The sequence below is a fragment of the Sebastes umbrosus genome, chromosome 13 (assembly GCF_015220745.1).
Source record: "Sebastes umbrosus isolate fSebUmb1 chromosome 13, fSebUmb1.pri, whole genome shotgun sequence".
Classification (NCBI taxonomy): domain Eukaryota; kingdom Metazoa; phylum Chordata; class Actinopteri; order Perciformes; family Sebastidae; genus Sebastes; species Sebastes umbrosus.
In genome coordinates this window covers 18,509,138-18,528,114 of record NC_051281.1, presented here as the reverse complement: position 1 = coordinate 18,528,114, position 18,977 = coordinate 18,509,138, and the positions used below count along the sequence as shown (strand labels likewise).

The 18,977-nt window shown below is 39.9% G+C and overlaps 1 protein-coding gene across 1 annotated transcript; it reads right to left on the bottom strand.

The window, feature by feature from the left end:
• Window positions 1-1,856: 1,856 nt before the first annotated feature.
• On the bottom strand, window positions 1,857-18,561 carry LOC119500317 (MORC family CW-type zinc finger protein 3-like). The gene is made up of 19 exons (XM_037789994.1): window positions 18,420-18,561; window positions 13,221-13,293; window positions 11,755-11,887; window positions 10,540-10,766; window positions 10,052-10,208; window positions 9,478-9,628; window positions 8,596-8,724; window positions 8,373-8,492; window positions 8,181-8,278; window positions 7,932-8,039; window positions 7,697-7,825; window positions 5,628-5,702; window positions 5,399-5,444; window positions 5,154-5,216; window positions 4,388-4,508; window positions 4,221-4,293; window positions 3,977-4,133; window positions 2,148-2,275; window positions 1,857-2,016 (listed from the first exon to the last, which is right to left on the bottom strand). The coding sequence occupies exons 1-19, from the start codon at window positions 18,456-18,458 to the stop codon at window positions 1,866-1,868; spliced, it is 2,178 nt and encodes a 725-aa protein (XP_037645922.1). The 5' UTR covers window positions 18,459-18,561; the 3' UTR covers window positions 1,857-1,865.
• Window positions 18,562-18,977: the final 416 nt, after the last annotated feature.

The following is an 18,977-nucleotide window of genomic DNA, read 5'->3' as shown; positions in this document are numbered from 1 at the left end:
AGCATAACCTGTTTAAAGACTTAGAGGGAGGTTCTTAATAACTCTTTCAGTCTTTCAGAAACATACCAAGGCTTGTCGGCAGCCCTATTTTCAGTTTGTCCTTTCAGAAGGGTTGACAAGGATACGAATGATAATGTGCCATTTCATCAGAGAGCAAAGATAGGAAATATAAAAAAATATATTTGACAGAAAACATACAAAATATGCTTCAATTCAAATCAATGAGAAAACAGTCATCCGTCATTGTGATACAGAAAAACACATATAATACATAGCTTGTTTGTCTGGAAAGCAAAACAAAACAAAAAAATCAGTTTCACTATGATTCTAATCAGAAACTTAAGAGCAGAGTGAATAGCCTATAGTAACATTATATTATTGTATTGTTTAAATTGCTTTTATAACATTTTTCATCTGTTGAGATAAAGAAAGAGTGCAAAGAAGATCATAGTATGTTGAACTTACTGTACATCAATAAAAAAAACATTTCCACACCTTCAAATAAATATGAGTTCATTTCCCACACACCAAGGCTTTGTCCAAAATTGCATAATATCCACAACAAATTCAATATGAGTACTATTGTTCAACATACTTTTGTCTGAATAAACAGTACTATGTAGGTTTTCGGCTGCACTGAGCAGTAATTTACGCCGTCACCTCCTTGCCAGTTGGAGACGTGTAACCATGGAAACCCGTGCCAACCTCATGTGACCAAAATGACTATTTGTGAGAATCAAAGTCTGAATTAATTTAAAATATATATTACACCTAGCAAAGTGAAATTTTATACTTACAGTTAAATTGAAGCATCATTGATATTACAGAGTTGTCCGTCAACGTCCGTTATGAACGTTGTCGTCACTATTGTATTGCATTGTGGGATATTTATGCCCCCTGTAGTGTCCAGCGTTGCATACTGTAATATTTCATCGGAAATAGTATGCTATTTGTGTACTATTGGTTTCATACTAAGGCTTCGGACATACTAAAATATCTCACATACTGTTTTAGCGTACTAAATAGCATGTTAGTGTGGAATTTCGGACGTAACCATAATTCTAGGGCTGTCCCGAATACAATTTTTTGGGCTTTGTAGCTTCGGTGAGAAATATTTGAAGGCATTCGAAGCTTCGCGGCGCAGCAGGCTGACATGTTCTTCTGTCTGTCTCCATCTCTCCTGTTTCAGTGCTCGGGACAGAGCCGCTGCCGCACTACTGTACACACACGCATCTCTACACAAACACACAGCGATATCAGTATGAGATTATTTATTCATTATCCGTAACTGCTTATCCTCTTCGGGGTCGCAGGGGGGCTGGAGCCGATCCCAGCTGACATTGGGTGAAGGCGAGGTACACCCTGGATAGGTCGCCAGACTATCACAGGGCTACACAGAGACAGTCAACCATTCAAACCTACGGGCAATTTAGAGTCAACAATTAACCTGCATGTCTTTGTACTGTGGGAGGAAGCCAGAGAACTTGGAGAACCCACGCTAAGCTAACCTACGGGGGAGAACATGCAGACTCCACACAGAAGGGCCGGGTTTGAACCGGTGACCCTCTTGCTGGGAGGCGACAGTGCTAACCACCGCACCACCGTGCATGAGATTAACTAATAATGAATTAATGTTGTGGGATTATTCCTTATGTCATGGGCTATTTTGGGATTTTACTTTATTACATTCTTATAAGTAGAAAAAAATAATTAAAAAAAAAAAGCATTCAAATACTGATTTAGAGGTCGAATACCATGGCAACGGTCAAAGCTTTGAAGTTTTCGGGTCAGCCCTACATAATTCTGTACTCATTATTTACGGGTGGAGTATGGCACTTAATTTCAGAATCCTATGATTTGTTTATTCATTTATTGTACTGTCCCTCTGCCTCGCTGGTGAGAACCTGTTCTAGGATCTCATCAATTACATTACATTCATAATTCACTTGGTCCAGGTCCAGAGCAGGCACGTAGGAGATGAGAAGGCGCCCGACGTTGTGCCTCAGCTCAATCAAACTGATGGGAGTAGAGAAACACAGAAAATCAGATTTACGTCATTGTTCCGCTGGGTCGTTGAGTTTATAAATGGCTTTGTCAGATAGTGATAATTCAGTGATAATTCATGCATCATGAAAAAACAATCCAACCTTCTGGATGTATTTGAGGCTGTGTTTGTGCTTCTCTCTTGTGCGTTTTCCCCCTGTTGCTGCAGGCTCAACCTGAGCTCTTCACACTGGGATTCCAGGTTTGCCCTTTCCTCCTCCAGACTGTCCAACTGGTGGCGTGGCACAGAGTGAACCCCAGGAGAAAAGAATAGAGGGAGTGTAAACAGATCAACATCTATAAAACAAAGGTAAACAAAAATTTACACAAGCTAGCAAATAAAGTGTATATATAGAGAGATTAAATTATAGGGCTGCAACTAACGATTATTTTCATTGTTGTATAATCAATTAGTTACCATTGCTTTGGTTTCTCTTTGGAATACATTTGGCTAACCTGGGGGTTTGTTTAAAGCCTTTATCACCACCTGACTGCTCATGTTTCTTGCCCAGTCTGACTTCTTTTTAGCAATACAGCCATGTTCACAGATCTGACAATTAACTTGGTGAATACAATGTAACTATTAGTGATAAGAAGAATGGACAAAACTGGGGCTACAACTAATGATTATTATCATTGTCAATTGTTTTCTTGATTAATCGATTAGTTGTTAGTAGTAGTAGTAGTAGTAGTAGTAGTAATAGTTGTTTGATGACGTCCTCAAATGTCTCGTTTTGTCCACAACTCAAAGATATTCAGTTTACTGTCATAGAGGAGTAAAGAAACCACAAAATATTCACATTGAAGAAGCTGGAATCAGAGAATTTTTTCCTTTTTTTCCTTTAAAGAATTACTCAAACCAATTATCAACATAGTTGGTGATTAATTTAATAGTTGACAACTAATCGATTGATCGTTGCAGCTGTAGTAAAGTATGCAAAAGACGATAATACATAACCATACAACCATACATAACTCTTTTTAAAGTTCCTTTGTTTTGCATAAAGGGCACAGTCAGATTCATGTTTGGATTTGTTGTTTGACAATATTTGTAGGGTATAAATATCTTGTCCATATAGGTTTGATTTATCATAATCTGTGCAAGGTAGTCAAGAGGAAACAGACCTGGAACCTGTTGGCTTTGGTCTTTTTATGGGATTGGTTGACAATAAGACAAATAAAGAGTATCGCAAGTCTTGTACTTTAAAGGGTTTTACTAACTTACTAACTTTTTTCAACCTAGACCCTATTTCCCCATGTTTTTGTGTCTAAGTGACTAATGGGGACAACACGTTCTGATCCACTATTGAGGGAGAGCTGATTGCGGATGTGTCTTGACAACATCATGGAAAGGGACCCTACAGAGGAATAAATGTTTTTCTTACCTTTCGCTTCCTGTTTGTCATTGTGTCATGTGACTTGTTGCCGGAAGACAGTGGTGGAAACGTGAGTGAGAGTGGAGGGAGGAGTGCCACAGGACACCGGTGTTGTCAGAGTTTGTTGTGTTGAAATCCAGAAAGCGTAGCTTAGTGTTATCTAAAAGATTTTCAATGTCATGACTGAATATTTATTTAGCTGCTTTCGACAATGCGGATGTTACGCAAGATTTCAGAGCGAGGCTTCTTCAAGCGAGACACACAATGACAAACGGAAAATATATGTATTTCTCTGTAGGGTCCTTTCCATAATGTTGTCAGACACTTATAATAACAATCTGAGCCTGTTAGTGGCAAAAACAAGCACTTTTAGTCCATGTAAAATGACGGTGCCAGCCAGGTTGCCTCAAATAATTACATTACAGCCCGTTTAGTGTCTGCAGCGTTCTCCCTCAATACAGGAAATATTTCAAAAAGTGTTGTCCCCATTAGTCACTTGGATACAAAACCATGGGAAAATAAGGTTGAAAAATACCAAACACAGCTGGAACACTGACCTGTGAGCGCAGTTCATCCCTCTCGTTGTTACTTTCATCCAGTTCCCGCCTCAGACAGTCAACTTGCTTGGTCTCAGTGGCTGAGCCCTGATGGACGCCATTCCTTTTAGATCTTTTGGGCGTTGTTTGTGAAGTAACAGGCTGTGTTCTTTTCCCCCTGCAGTGCACACAAAACACAATTAATATGTTTCTTAAACAAAGTCAAATGGATATATTTAAGCTCACAAACAACACAAAATCATACCTCAGGAGGGCTGGTGACACTGAGATTACACTAGTAATAACTGGAAGACCACTGCTACTGGAGGGGCTGCAAGCTAGAGAGAAAGAAAACAGACATTTTTAATCTTGCAAACTTTCTGTTTCAGTCTCTCTCTCTCAGACACACACATGATGAGCAATTTCTCTTACCAGCTTGTGAAAGGGGGGCGGGTGTCAGTGGTGAGGATTCAGCCCTCACAGCACCCCCTTGTGTTGATACAGTGTTAAACCGTGTCTTTGGGGTAGTTGGGGTGGAGGGGGAACGGCCAGTCTGTCAACAAGAACAACAAAAAGAAAACAGAGATATGTTTTTATTATTTGTAATTATTGATATTCCTACACCATATCTACATTCTGCAATGTATTTATTAAAACATGTTAACATGATCATTATCTTAAAGGAACAGTGTGTTGAATCTGGCGGTGAGGTTGCAACCAACTGAAGCCTCTCCCGCGTGCCAAGCGTGTAAGAGATTTACGGTGGCCGACGCGAAACATCGAATGGTCCCCTCTAGAGCTATTTTTTGTGGCGAAGGTCATTTGGAGCAGAGCCAGTGCTTAGTCTATGTGTGTGTGTGTGTGTGTGTGTACGAGGGAAGTGAGTGGTGAAGCAAGAGGGAGAGAGCGGTGGCAACGGGAGCGAGTAACGTTATCAACTCCGGCCCAAGCCATACTGGGCTACTGTAGAAACATGGCGGTGCAACATAGTGGACCCCATTGAGAGGGTACCCGCTCCCTATGTAGATATAAACAACTGATTCTAAGCTAACAAAAACACAACAATTCTTATTTTCAGGTGATTATACACCTGAAATCCTAGTTATTAATATCATATTCCATTTCTGCCAATAGATCCCCTTAATTGTTACACACTGGTCCTTTAAGTAAAATGGCATCCACTTTAGTCATCACTCACAACCTGCAGTCGTTTAGGGGCCTGTTTTGGCTTGGCGAGAAGAGCCAAACGAGCCGCCTCAGCCCAGAAAAGAAAAAAATCCCAAAGAGCTATTAATAACATGTTAATCTTTATGGAATCAGAAACCAATACTACCAGAAAAAGAACTGTTTATTTCAAATAAAATACAGAGGTGTTACAGGTACCACATGAAGGAAACAGCAATAGCATGCAGAAAAATGGCAGGCAATTTACAGCGTCCTTACCTGTTCTCTTTCCCTCACTTGACTCTTTCTTCTGTCTTCCCTTTCTCTGTTAAAAATAATCACGGGGGTAAGGTAAGGCAAGTCACTTCACTTATTATGCTCAGTTAACATATTTGGGCTGATTTTGGCAGCTTAATAAAAAAAATATGCAATTCTTATTTAGTCTAAATATGCAATTATATCTTTGGGCAAAAGTTGTGGCAGTGTTTTTAAATGAAATGGGACTCACTGTTGTTTATAGGGCTTGGGGTATGAAGGTTGCTCATCATCTGAGTCCACAGGCTCCTCCTCCACCTGGCAGTTTCTGGGAGGGCAAATTAGATAAAGATTGAAAACATCCACTGAGTCTGAGCTACATTTGGGTTAGACTAGTAGTTCCGATACCCATACCAGTATAGGAAATGGGTCCAATACTGCCCAGAATTCTGGATCGGGTATCAGCGAGTACGTCAGTCCATGCACCAATTCGATAACATCATTTATTAAACCAGAAAAAAATCAACTTGTTTAACCGGAAATCAATTCTTCTTAACCACTCCAAAACAGTAGCCTTCACTGTGCTGTCGCTATGGAGGTATCACTGCTGCCACTGGCAACTACTGTTTTAGAGCAGCGAAGAAGAACAGATTGCAAGTAGTCTGTCACTTGATGATAGCAAACAAAAACGGTACGGTGCTAGTGTAGAGTGTAACGGTAGTCAGAGCGAGGAAGATGTCAGCCATTTGGCAATATTTCACAGTGGAAAATCCAACAAGTAAAACGGTGATATGTACAGTAATTTAAGTAATAAGTAAATTAGCACACAGGCTGTCCACTGAGGAGACAGCTAAGAGAATAGTTATTTATTCCTAGCTTAATTTATGTTCTTTGTAACTGACAAACTGAATAATAAAATATATTTCTATTGCATTCATTTTCTGTATATATTTGTTCATGTTTTACAAATGATTTAACCTGGCCATACAACAAAGATAGTAATCATATCACATCCATACATGGCCAGTAGTAAACAACTGTTAAATAATAATAACTATACATCGGTTTTTTTTAATCACAATGGTATTGGATCGGTACTCGGTATCAGCCGATACCGCAAGTTCAGGTATCGGAATCGGTATCGGGAAGGAAAAGATGGTATCGGAACATCTCTAGGTGAGACCATTGTTGACAAAATACCTTGATATCAATAATGTGTATGTGTTTTGGGTGCTTCCATGTATCAATACACAGAGAAATGTGCCGAAAGTTGGGGGAGTATTGCTATGGAAACCCAGTATTCATGTTAATTGATGTTTTGACCTACTGTATAATCAAGCCCTGCAGGGTATTAGGCTTTGCTGTCAAAAATGTACTGAGTCATCTCACAGGTGACACTGTTAACCTAACGTACCTTTAAGCTACCTTCAAATCAACACATAGTGGCTGGACCTGCTGGGTTGATTAGGCCATGGCTCGCCAAGTAGTCCACAGGTTATATAACTCCACTAGTTTTATAAATAGCTACTAGTTATATCAGACCCTAAATGGACATAGACTGTATATAAGAAGTGGACGTAGTCACCGTGACATCACCCATTGGTTTGTGGACTGACGTTTTGAAGCCTGGAGTTCGGCATTTTGGCCGTCGCCATCTTGTTTTTTTGCAACCAGAAGCGACACGAGAGGGTGGAACAACCAACATTTTTAGGCAACCAAAATGTTGCAATTTACTTTATTAACTGAAAACACACTGTGAAAGTGTTCTGCAGCGAAAACGTGGACAACTTGCAGGACTATGCCGTGGTAGCGACCTGTCAATCACAAGGTAGCCAGGTCCTAAAGCATACCCTGCTTTATGGTCTATTTGACTCTAAATGGGATCATAATTTACTAAATGAACATCATGCTGTATTGAAGAAGACTTGAAACTAGCGATTGAGACCATAAACTCATGTTTACAATGTTTACTGAGGTAATAAATCAAGTGAGAAGTAGGCTCATTTTCTCATAGACTTCTATACAATCAGACTTCTTTTTGCAACCAGAGGAGTCGCCCCCTGCTGGCTATTAGAAAGAATGCAAGTTTAAGGCACTTCCGCATTGGCTTCACTTTTCAGACCTGGAGGTTACCCACTGGCAGAGATGTGTTCTTGTAAATGATGCTACATTTATTTTTAGATGAAGTAACAATATATGTGTAGATCTAGAAAACTTTCACAGAGTAAAGTGCATTTAGTGCATTTTTACAAAAACAGATTTGTGGATAGGAATAAAAGTATCTTTTTTGCATTTATATATAGATATATATGCTCAAGTTACCTGAACTGAGGATCAGGGTTCATACAGCAGTACCATTTCTCTGGCAGCTTTTCGCAGTCAATCCCATCAGGGAGTTTTCGCCACTGCGAACAGTCGTTGCACTGCACCCAGTTTTGATCTGGTCGCTTCCTGAGGACATAGACAGAGACAAGTACCAGAGCATGTAGGAAGTCAACATGGTTAGACAAAGATACGTGGAGAATACATGATGTAAGTCACTGCAAAATGTACTAACATGGTATCTTCCACTGGTGTGGTGCTGTTTGGATGGTCTCTGCTTCTCTTGTAGCGCATTTCATTCCAGTATTCCTTCAGTTTGGTCCCCAAATTGTTCATCGTTTTCCTGTACCAAGAAATAAAGAGCTTCAAACTTCTGCCACTGTGCTGTCAAATAATGCAGTAATATGATATAGACTATACAAATATTTTGTGTGCAAGATTCAAACTGACAGAAACTCATTTAGACCATAGTCAGACCCATTACCTGTACTTATCTGTCTCATTAAAACTCTGTTTGTTGTGGGTAGGTGCCAGATAGTCACACTCTATGACCCCAATGACCCCAACACCCTGGTTGTTTGCCTGCAGGGGATAAAAGTTCAGACATGAACACCGGGTGATAACATTTAAAGACCCCCTTGACAACATGTGTAATAAAGAAACAACACAAACTCACCTGAAGCTGGCAGCCCACACGCTCGTAGGCTTTGATGAGCCGATTCTTGTGATACATCATAATGCCATACTGGTCTTTACTTTTGGTGTTATACCCAAAAATGATACGAATGCTTCTGGGCTAAAATAACATTTAAGGAAAACTCAAGTAACACTTTCTCCGCACATTCAAAATGTCCTAAATTAAAACATATCGATCCATGTCTTCTGTGATGAAAGGATACCAAGAACGTGGGCTTGTACGAGTCCTTTCTGACCAAGGCCAGACTCTTAGCAATGAGCTCAGATTTCACCTTTTGACCGCGTATGATGATCTGCATCCGAGGCTTCAGGTAGAGAATACAGCAATATGCCTACGCCCATTAAAAACACAAGTATCAATTATTTACTCATGCGAATGGAAAGTGATATCAGTCAGCAGCAGATGTTTAAAAATTCTATGGCGTTTTTGTCTTCGACACAGCACAGATTAACTAAAATTAAAAGGACTCCACTAAAACAGCTTCACTAATAATGCAAAAAGAAAACTAAAAACCTATGATTGGCCTACAATTTAGTAATTACAGATCTCCTTTAGAAATGGGCCTGATGTGATTTTTCAAAAAAAGGTAAATTACTTTGTTAAAACAGTCTTAAAACGACATCTACTACTTGAAGAAATACAGAATCTGTGAATGTGCATGTGGTTAGCTTGTAACTGGCAGAGGCTGACACAGCATTAGTGCTTGTGAAATATTGTGTATAAATATAGTGGAAGGAAGCTCCAGGATCTGGTTTACATCCAAAAACTGCACTCCACACGATGCTAATTCAAACTCTCGCTCTCTGTACTGACAAGTCTGCTCTGCGCTAGAAGTTTCTGGCTTCCTTGCCGGCGTTGTGTCGAAGACCGTTTCCCTGTCGTTATGTATAAGCGACTGGCTGTGACGTACCTAACCTAGCTTGCCTGGGGTACGTTTGAATCTCAGATTTTAGGGAAGTGCTCATGCATCTCTCCCTTCAGTAGAGGAATCTCTAGTGACAACTTTTGCACAGATACAAGTCAATTTAGTCAAGGACAGACATTTCAGGGGACATAAACAGACGTGCACATTACTGCTACTTACCCGCAGTGAGTAACAACTCGGCGGGATGTATGGCGTCACCCTGTCTGCATGTTGAGAAGTGTCATTCATTTCCTCGTCATCGACATCTGATGGAATTTGGATGTCGTAACGGTCCTTCGAAAAATCATACTCTGTTGATCCGGTAGATGTCCTGTTGAAAACATAAACATTTCGTATAGGCGGATGGGCCTCCAGCATGGTGATGGCTTTGAGTTATCCGGTCTCCCTAAGTCTAACATTGGTGATTCTTGAATCACAGGGAAAGACCCCATCTACAACAAACAGCCAATCACATGCAACACTAGTGTTATTTAATATTATGCAACATTTCTTACATTTATGATACACACATGTAGCTGTGTGTGCTATTTATCACCTCTCACTGTACTTTTGTTCATGTCAGTTTGCTGGAGTGAGTGGAATGATGACTACATTGTCCTGAGAGTTGATTGGTTAGTAGATAGGGCGTTGACATATCTTCTTTATCTGATCACAAATCTGAGGCATGTACAGGCACGAGCACTTGGTTTCTGAAAAAAAACATATGTTTGTTATGTATGAACTACAGACAAACCTGCGGAGATTCCAGATGATGATCCGTGTGCCAGTTTTCCCTGTGGACTGGTTGGAACTGATGGCATTGACCTCAACGAACAATTCTTCCTGTGTATTGAAAGGGGAATGGTCTAGGATGTCCTGCAGACTGGCTTTGTGCTCCTCTCTTACACTGAGTAAAGCCGAATTAAGGACAACTTGCAAAGAAAAATTAGGACAAATGGAAAAATGACTGTGGTGTATGATTGAGAGAAAATGTGTTACTCTAAAACATGTCACACTGAAAAAACACATGAAAAAACTGTGTAGATTACTAAACCAGGATCAAATCATGTCCCAGACTTACACCGGTATGAGCATACCTCTCTACAACATCACTGGAGTCCTCCAGTACCTAATTCAGTTGACAACACATGATACTTTAATGGTGCCAATAAATCAAGAAGATGTTTACATTTCATTAGTTTACATGATGCAATATGCCTTAACGCAGTAGATAAAGGATATACTTGTTTGGCTCTCTCTGTTCAAAGCAGACAATAGGTACGCTTATTTGGTTAGCACCAGTCTTTTCCAGGTAGGTCTGAGAGAGCATCCCAACGCATGACACACTCTTTGACTTTGAAAACACGATGGCGTCCTTGCCGAGACGCATAGATCCAGACTTGAAACCGTTGCCATACATACCGATTGGCTTTACACTCTTCACAGGAACCTTGTCACTGTAGCCGAAGCTTGAGGGGGGAAAAATGCATATATTGTTTAGTGAGTATATGAATCACATCATGGTTCATTCATAAATGTAGCATAATGTACAACTTTTTTCTTTTTTTAAAGGATTTAGGCAGTGGTCATTATTAGGGCTGTCAAAGTTAACGCGATAACGTGTTAACGCAAATTTGTTTTAATTTCTTTAACGCATTAACGCAACTTGAGATTTTTAGGTTGTAGTGGCCTCAATTTTAAAGCAATCAATTCATCATGAAACTAGAAAACCTAAGGAATCAATTTGTACCAACCATGTCATACTATCTTGTCGCAAAGGAGGCTAAATAACGCTCCAAACTTACGCTTGGGCCAGATTGCGGCAGCCGTCACGCACTGCTCACGCGGGCAGTATGGCTGATCTAACCTGTTAACATAGATGCCGAAATAAAAAAAAATAGGTTGTGCAGACGCCACACGCTGCTGACGTTCCCGGGCTTTACAGTAAAATTTGGCGTGGAAAAACTGGCATGGCAATTTTCAAAGGGGTCTTTTGTGGTATGTGAATGAAAATGGGTTCTATGGGTACCCACGAGTCTCCCCTTTACAGACATGCCCACTTTATGATAATCACATACAGTTTTGGGACCAGTCATAGTCAAGTCAGCAAACTGTCAGCTGTTGTTGCCTGTTGGGCTTGAGAATTTGTCATTGTTTTGTGTTGTTAATTGATTTCCAATAATAAATATATACATACATTTGCATAAAGCAGCATATTTGCCCACTCCCATGTTGACAAGAGTATTAAATACTTGACAAATCTCCTTTTGAACAGATAAACAATAACAGTGATTATCGCGATTAACTATGGACAATCACACGATTAATCACAATTAAATATTTTAATCGATTGACAGCCCTAGCTTTTATATATGCCAGTACTGGCAGTGCAATGTCAATGTCCAGTGGGCCATTACACATTTTCCATAATTTCCAAAAAATACCAAGCAGCAGTACCTGAGCATCTTATGCATTGTTTCAAGGTCCAGCCCATTTCCATTATCCATAAAGCTGAGGCAATCTTGTTCTTTGACCACAATCTTGTCAATCCAGAAATGTTTGGCACTGACATCTGGATCGTAGGCATTGTCTGTAAAAAGAAACAATTTAGGGGCAACTTAAATTCACCTACAAATCTCAACCTCAAGCATTAAAGTTCTAACATTGCAGTGATGTAGAAGACGTACGGAAGACTAGATTTACTCAGGATTTTTGGGCTCAATGTGATGCATGTTGGTACGCCCAAAAAAACAGGCTTATCAGTATTTTTGTGACATTTTAGCGACAGCTTGCAAGGTGCATCTCTCTTCTTGTTGCACTGCAAAAAAGGATTGCACAAATAATAGGTGGAGTACTACAAAGTAAAACAAAGGTATTCTCCGCCTCTTAAGACAGCCTTTAATGCTACGGAAACCTCAATGACGAGCGACAAAGGGCGTATCCACCACATAAGTATCCACAGAGCTTAAATAGTTATCTAAAAATAAACCAATATTAGATGGCAAAGTACAAATTGAATCAGAGAACAATAACTATAACATGTACTCAACACCTGATAATTTTACAGCAACAAAGGGGGCAAGGAGTTGAGATTTGTCTTGTGGTAAACTTGAATTTGAACTAGAGGCTAGCCACAGCACTCTTTGATTCTTTATTTTATGGCTGCATTTACCTCAGCACTCTAGTGAGGCATCAGCTCTATCAACACACCATCCTCTCCATCTCAGCTCATCGCTATTAAAATAGCTTTCACATACCAGTGAGAGAGGTGATTTAAGCATACATTACACTTTTAATTAGGCTATAATCTGAAAATAGGCTGGTTTTTAAATGCACAATTTAAGGGACATTTAATTTAACTAAATTCCTCCACAAATACGTTAACAAATCAATCCTTTAGCATTTTTTTGAATATTTATTAAGTGGTGACCGGATTGTCATTACAATAAAATGTCATCAACGGTCATATGCTGGTATTTGGATCAGGCTCTTTTGATGTTACAGTCAGAGCCGGTAACAACATGGAGTTGGCAACTGGCAACTGGCAACAGCCTGTTATACCAGGCATAACAAAGTGCTTAGTCATTCTCAAATGTTTGCTGCAGGCTAATATAGTGCGTTGTTTGTTTGCTGAGAACAATCTTGACGTGGATTACTGAGAATATTCATTTCAATTTGATGGAAATCTGTCCTGGTGACAGAAAAAAATAAATCCCAATTGCATTTAAGTGCACTTAAACATCGCTACTAGATTAATTCGCAAAAATTATTGGAACATACAGTACGCATAGGATCATCATTATGTCATCCAAGACACTCCATCATGCAGATCAACCGGGGACATCACTAGTATGTAGTAAAATAGGAACTTAAGGAAGACAGCCTGGTTCGCTTGCAAATACAAACATGTGATGATGACTCACCTATGAGCTCAGCTATGGCGCCGAAGGGCCAGGTGTGGCTGGTGGAATTTGTATGAAGATACTTGGGACAAAGCTGTGGAGCAAATTAAGAGGTACACAATAGTTACATCAAAGTGGACTTATTTTAATTCATCAGTCTATTCAAATTCAATCAATGTGTGCTTAACCTTAATCAATGCAGTCAAATGATGAGTAAACTCTCGAAAACTGATATTACCCAAAATATTGACGGTACAATTCACAAAGAATGGATTGCGGCTGCTGATAGCAGTGCATCACTTGTTGCAACCGCCATCTGCGCCGTCTCAAAGTCACAAAAGATATTGCGCTACGATATTACAGCGCAAACACGTAAAGTGCATTCAGTAGGTATGTCAGAGTTAACGCGATAATAATGCTTTAGCGCAAATTTGTTTAAACGACATTCATTTCTTTAACGCATTAAACGCAACTTGCGATTTTTAGGTTGTAGCAGGCTCAGTTTTAAAGCTAGAGTGAAGATACTGGCATCATATGAAACTAGTAAACCTAATAAAGAGGCTAAATAACGCTCCAAACTTATGCTAAATTTTGGTGAGGAAAAACTGGCATGACCATTTTTAAAGGGCTCCTTGACCTCTGACCTCAAGATATGTGAATGAAAATGGGTTCTATGGGTACCAACAAGTCTCCCCTTTACAGACATGCCCACTTTATGATAATAACATGCAGTTTGGGGAAAGTCATAGTCAAGTCAGCACACTGACACACTGACAGCTGTTGTTGCCTGTTGGGCTGCAGTTTGCCATGTTATGATTTGAGCATATTTTTTATGCTAAATGCAGTACCTGTGAGGGTTTCTGGACAATATTTGTCATTGTTTTGTGTTGTTAATTGATTTCCAATAATAAATATATACTACATTTGCATAAAGCAAGCATATTTACCCACTCCCATGTTGATTACAGTATCAAATACCTGACAAATCTCCATTTAAGGTACATTTTGAACAGATACAAAATGTGCGATTAATTTGCAATTAATCACAATTAACTATGGACAATCATGCGATTTATTGCGATTGAATATTTTAATTGATTGACAGCCTTAGCATTAAGTTTTGCAACTAGGGCAATTTGTCCTTTTTTTAATCTGATTCTCATTATCCATGTGGCAAAATATAAATGTTGCCCTTGTGCCAAGAACAAGGGCAACACGTAGCATGGCAGAGAGAGGCTCATGAAAGGGCCTATTACCTAATTTGAATATGTGCAAATAGCACAGGAGCACAGAGACACCATTTGCTTTGAGAATTACATGGTTTCATCTTGTCTTGTCTGTGCAGGTTCAACGGCCGCAATAGCTGCGCAATCCTTTTGTGAATTCGCCCTTCAGTGTTTGGCTCTCGTCAGTCAGGTCTGTCTGACTAATGGTGCTTGTTGTCTTCATAGGAATAGCACAGATATTTAATGTGACTCACTCGACTGACAGCAGACTGGAGGTTTAAGCCGTCATTTAGACCTGGAGTAACTTTGATCGGGGCTTTGTACAAAATCATTTAGAGGAACATTTTGGTCTTAACCCTCTGAGACCCGAGGGATTGCAGGCGATCCCGATTGACTTGACTGTCTTTCAGAGGCTGTAGCAGGTTCAGTTTTAGAGCTAGAGAGAATGTAAAGATATCATATAAATACAGATATCTTATAGGAATCCATTGGTACCAACTATGTCATGCTAGCTTGTCGGGATGGAGGCTAAACAACGCTCCAAAGTTGGGCTACATTTTGGTGAGGAAAAACTGGCATGGCCATTTTCAAAAGGGGCCCCTGACCTCTGACCTCAAGATATGTGAATGAAAATGGGTTTGATGCAATTCTTGCAGAAATCTCCAAATGTCAAAAGTTTTTGATACCAAATCACAGCATTGCTTTTTCTATGGTGTTCCTCAAGGTCTTGGTGTGTTAATGTGGTATTTTAGAGGTGTTATTGATCGTATTTATCAATTCTCGATAGGTAAAAAATAGTTAAATTTAGCACCAAATTGTATCAACCCCAAAATTGCTGCAACAACTTATGAGATAATAGAGCATGGGAGTGGCCATCATATATTTCCATAATAATGGTCGAAACCCTCATTCTTAAATAATTCATTCATTCATGTTTATTTAAGATTTATGACTAGAACAACTTGACATACTGAACTACATCGCAAATTATTCTTCAGGTTCCCAGCTTTCAGATGATGTACACCACTTCTACTGTATGTGACATATAGTGCTGACCTGCTATCTCCCCCTAAAGACCCCCTAAAAAAAGACAAACCCTGAGCTGAATCTGTTCTTCAATAGTTTCAACACAACCCCCACAACGGTATGTTCAGCCAATGTGTTGAGGACCTAAGCCACCATTTCAGACCCCCTTCACACCTCTGACCACATCAAGACCGTGGCTACCTCCCCCTCTCTCAGTACACCAGTAACTTCAGTTTTACAGCCTATGTTAAAAACTAGGAGTATTTTTCCCTGATGATGTCCATAAATTACTTGTGTCTGTGTTATTTCTTCATGATATTTTGTAATATTTTGTAGTATTATGGTGATCATGTGATTGCCTCCCATTGGTTGTCGATACCATAAAGGTGAGACCACATCCGCTTTTGTCTGTTTGTTGAATGCCCTGACGAAGACCTATAGTGGTCAAAACATGTTGGATTTTTAATGATTTAGCCACTACAACAGAGTCTTTTAATATATTTGGAAAAGTTATTTGGTCTTCTTATTCTTGCGAAAAATCAAATCAATCCTTTAAAGGGACTGTTTGTAATTTTTTAAGCGTATAAATGTACCGGGTTGGGACACATGCACGCTCGCATATGCGCGCTTGCGTGTGGCCGGAGTCTGCTCCTCTGCCTGCTTGCCTGCACGCGCGCGTTCTCGCTGTCTCGCTCCACCTCTAGACTTGAACACGCGCTCACTCCACACTGCAGAAGAGTTAGTTTAGCTCTGAGAATATCTAGTGAATGTGCAGTGGATGTTTGTGCAGAAATAACTGCTGCAGCTCCTCCAAACCAACAGAGGTTTCCCGTGTCTTGTAAAGTGACGCTGCTCCGCAGCGAGAAACGTTATCGTGTCCGACCAAAACTCCGGTGTCTCGCTGTGGGCGTGCTCGGAGACGATAACTTTTCTCTTCCTGCTCAGCCCCGGCACCGACCCACTTTTGCTAAAGTAGGAAGAGCCAACACTAGGATCAGCAGTGATTCATGGAGAGACCTTCGTCTGGTCAGCTAACATTACTGCCAAGCAGATGAAATATAGAGTGATATTGTGGTTTTAGCTGACGTGTGTCGCCTCACTGTTTTAAGCAATGCTCGTTCATGTCTATGTAGAGCGAGCAAGCGCGAGCCCGACGCTGACTTTCATTGACTTAACGGCCACAGGTGTCGCTGTTAACAAGCATTTCTGAAGTTACAAATAGTCCCTTCAAAAAAAATTTAAAATATTTATTTAGAGGTAACCCGATTGTCTGTACAACAAAATTTCATCAAAGGTCATATGTTGGTATTTGGAACAGGCTCAACAACATGGAGTTGGCAACTATCAGGCATAACAAAGTGCTTTGTCATTCTCAAATGTTTTCAGCAGGCTAATAATATAGTCGGTTGTTTGTTTGCGGAGAAAATTAATGGAACATACAGTACTCATAGGATCTTCATTATGTCATCCAAGACACTCAATCATGCAGATCAACTGGGGACATCACTAGTATGGGTGCATCCCAAAGCTCTTATTTATTGTTTCCTCGTTCCTCGCTTGAACCGGAAGTTTGGTCCTTACCGCAAAAGTTCCTTCTAACAAATCAGGTAAAAGAGGTGTCATTTAAGTTGATCCACAGATTCTATCCAGTGAAACATTTCTTACAAAAGTTAAAGAGTGACATAGATGTAAATTGTTCCTTCTGCGAATCACATCCTGAAGCTCTTATTTATTCTGGTCCTGTAAATTTACATGTGAATTGTGGAAAGATGTCAATAATTTTATACTTGTTAATATTGTCTCAGATTTTGCACTGTACTATAGAAATATTATATTTTGTTGCTATGATTACAGTGACAAAGACAGTAATGCATTTTTTCTTATTAATTTAATTTAATTCTCGTGAAGTTCCACATTCACAAGTGTCAATTTACCAAAAAAAAAACCGAATTTCTTTGTATTTATAAAAGAAATGGATCTATATCTGTCAACAATTTCTCCCATACAAAACAAAAAAGCAATGGAAACAATGAATGTGTGCAATATCTTTAAAGTTTTTAAGTGAAATTATTATTATTATACTCTCGCGTGGTCTTTTTTTTTATTATTATCTATTTATTTTATTTTATTTATTTTTTTTATTTTATGGTGGTTTTGTTTCATTTCTGTTGTCCTTTTATGTTTTGCACAGCTCTTTGTTTATGTTTTCGCTTTGCTTCTTCTGTATGTAAATGTTTTTAATGTTTGGGATGCACCCATTGTAGGAAATAGAAACTTATGTAAAACAGCCTGTTTTGGTTTGCAAACACAAGCATGTGATGAGGAAGAGGAAGAGAGATGGGAAATGTGGGAAGAAGGAGAATGAGAGTGGGATGTCAACCAACAATGATCCCCAGTCAGAGGACTCTCCCACCTAAATTAACTATAACCAGCCCATAATGTCTTCTTTCTAATCATGTGTTATGCACAGAGAGAACCGAAAGTGAAACTTAACAGCAGTGTGGGGTTGTTTAACGTGTTGTCCAACAGTGTTGTAACTAAACAATGAAAATAGAGGAAACACAAATGAGAAAGTTTCGGGTAAATATTTAGCTCTCCTTGTGTTAATAATATGACACATTGGCAATGTTTCTATAACAGTGATTTATTGAACACTAACTGAATGTTGGCGTCAGTAGTTAACTAGCTTTAGGAACCTTTTTAACCCACAAAACATCATGACTTTAAGTGATTTAGACACACAGCTCTGCTATGAGCCTTTACTCAGCGTCCACTAACGGTCACTAACGTTACTAACGTTCACTAACGGTTACTAACGTTCACTTGTTGGGCGACGCCGCTAACGTACAGCCGTTAGCGGACAGCCGTTGACGTACAGCCGTTGACGTACAGCCGTTAGCGGTGAACATTGCATTTGAAACAGTGTAACTTCGCAATATATTTAACCCCGTTGCAAATATCGACTCACCGTACTGAGCGGGACACCGCGGTCTGTCTGCGCCGCCATCTCTCCGTAAATACGGATGTCGGACTCGGTGAGAGGATGTGAAGTCAGTCCAAACAACACCAACAACACTGTGATGGGACTAGAGATGTGTCGGTCACGGACGAGCCAGTTCAAACAACACCAACAACACTGTGATGGGACTAGAGATGTGTCGGTCACGGACGAGCCAGTTCAAACAACACCAACAACACTGTGATGGGACTAGAGATGTGTCGGTCGTTTTTTATGGCGAGGGGACGTGACGCTTCCCAACATCGGACGGTGGTGGGCTGTCACTAGACACAGGCTGTCCCAACCTGATTGGACGAACGCTTTCCCGCCGTGGGCTGCTGCTTTCAAACCGGAAACAGTATGGAGGCTCGTTTGGAAACTTTCTTCTCTTATTTCATGAAAATAGTTCACCGAAATGTGTTTCTGAAAACATTTGAGGCGAGAAATAACCCATGCAGTTACTGAATCTGAGAGAGAATAGGGGTACACTTCATGTCAAACTCATTTAGACAGGTGTGACTAATCCGG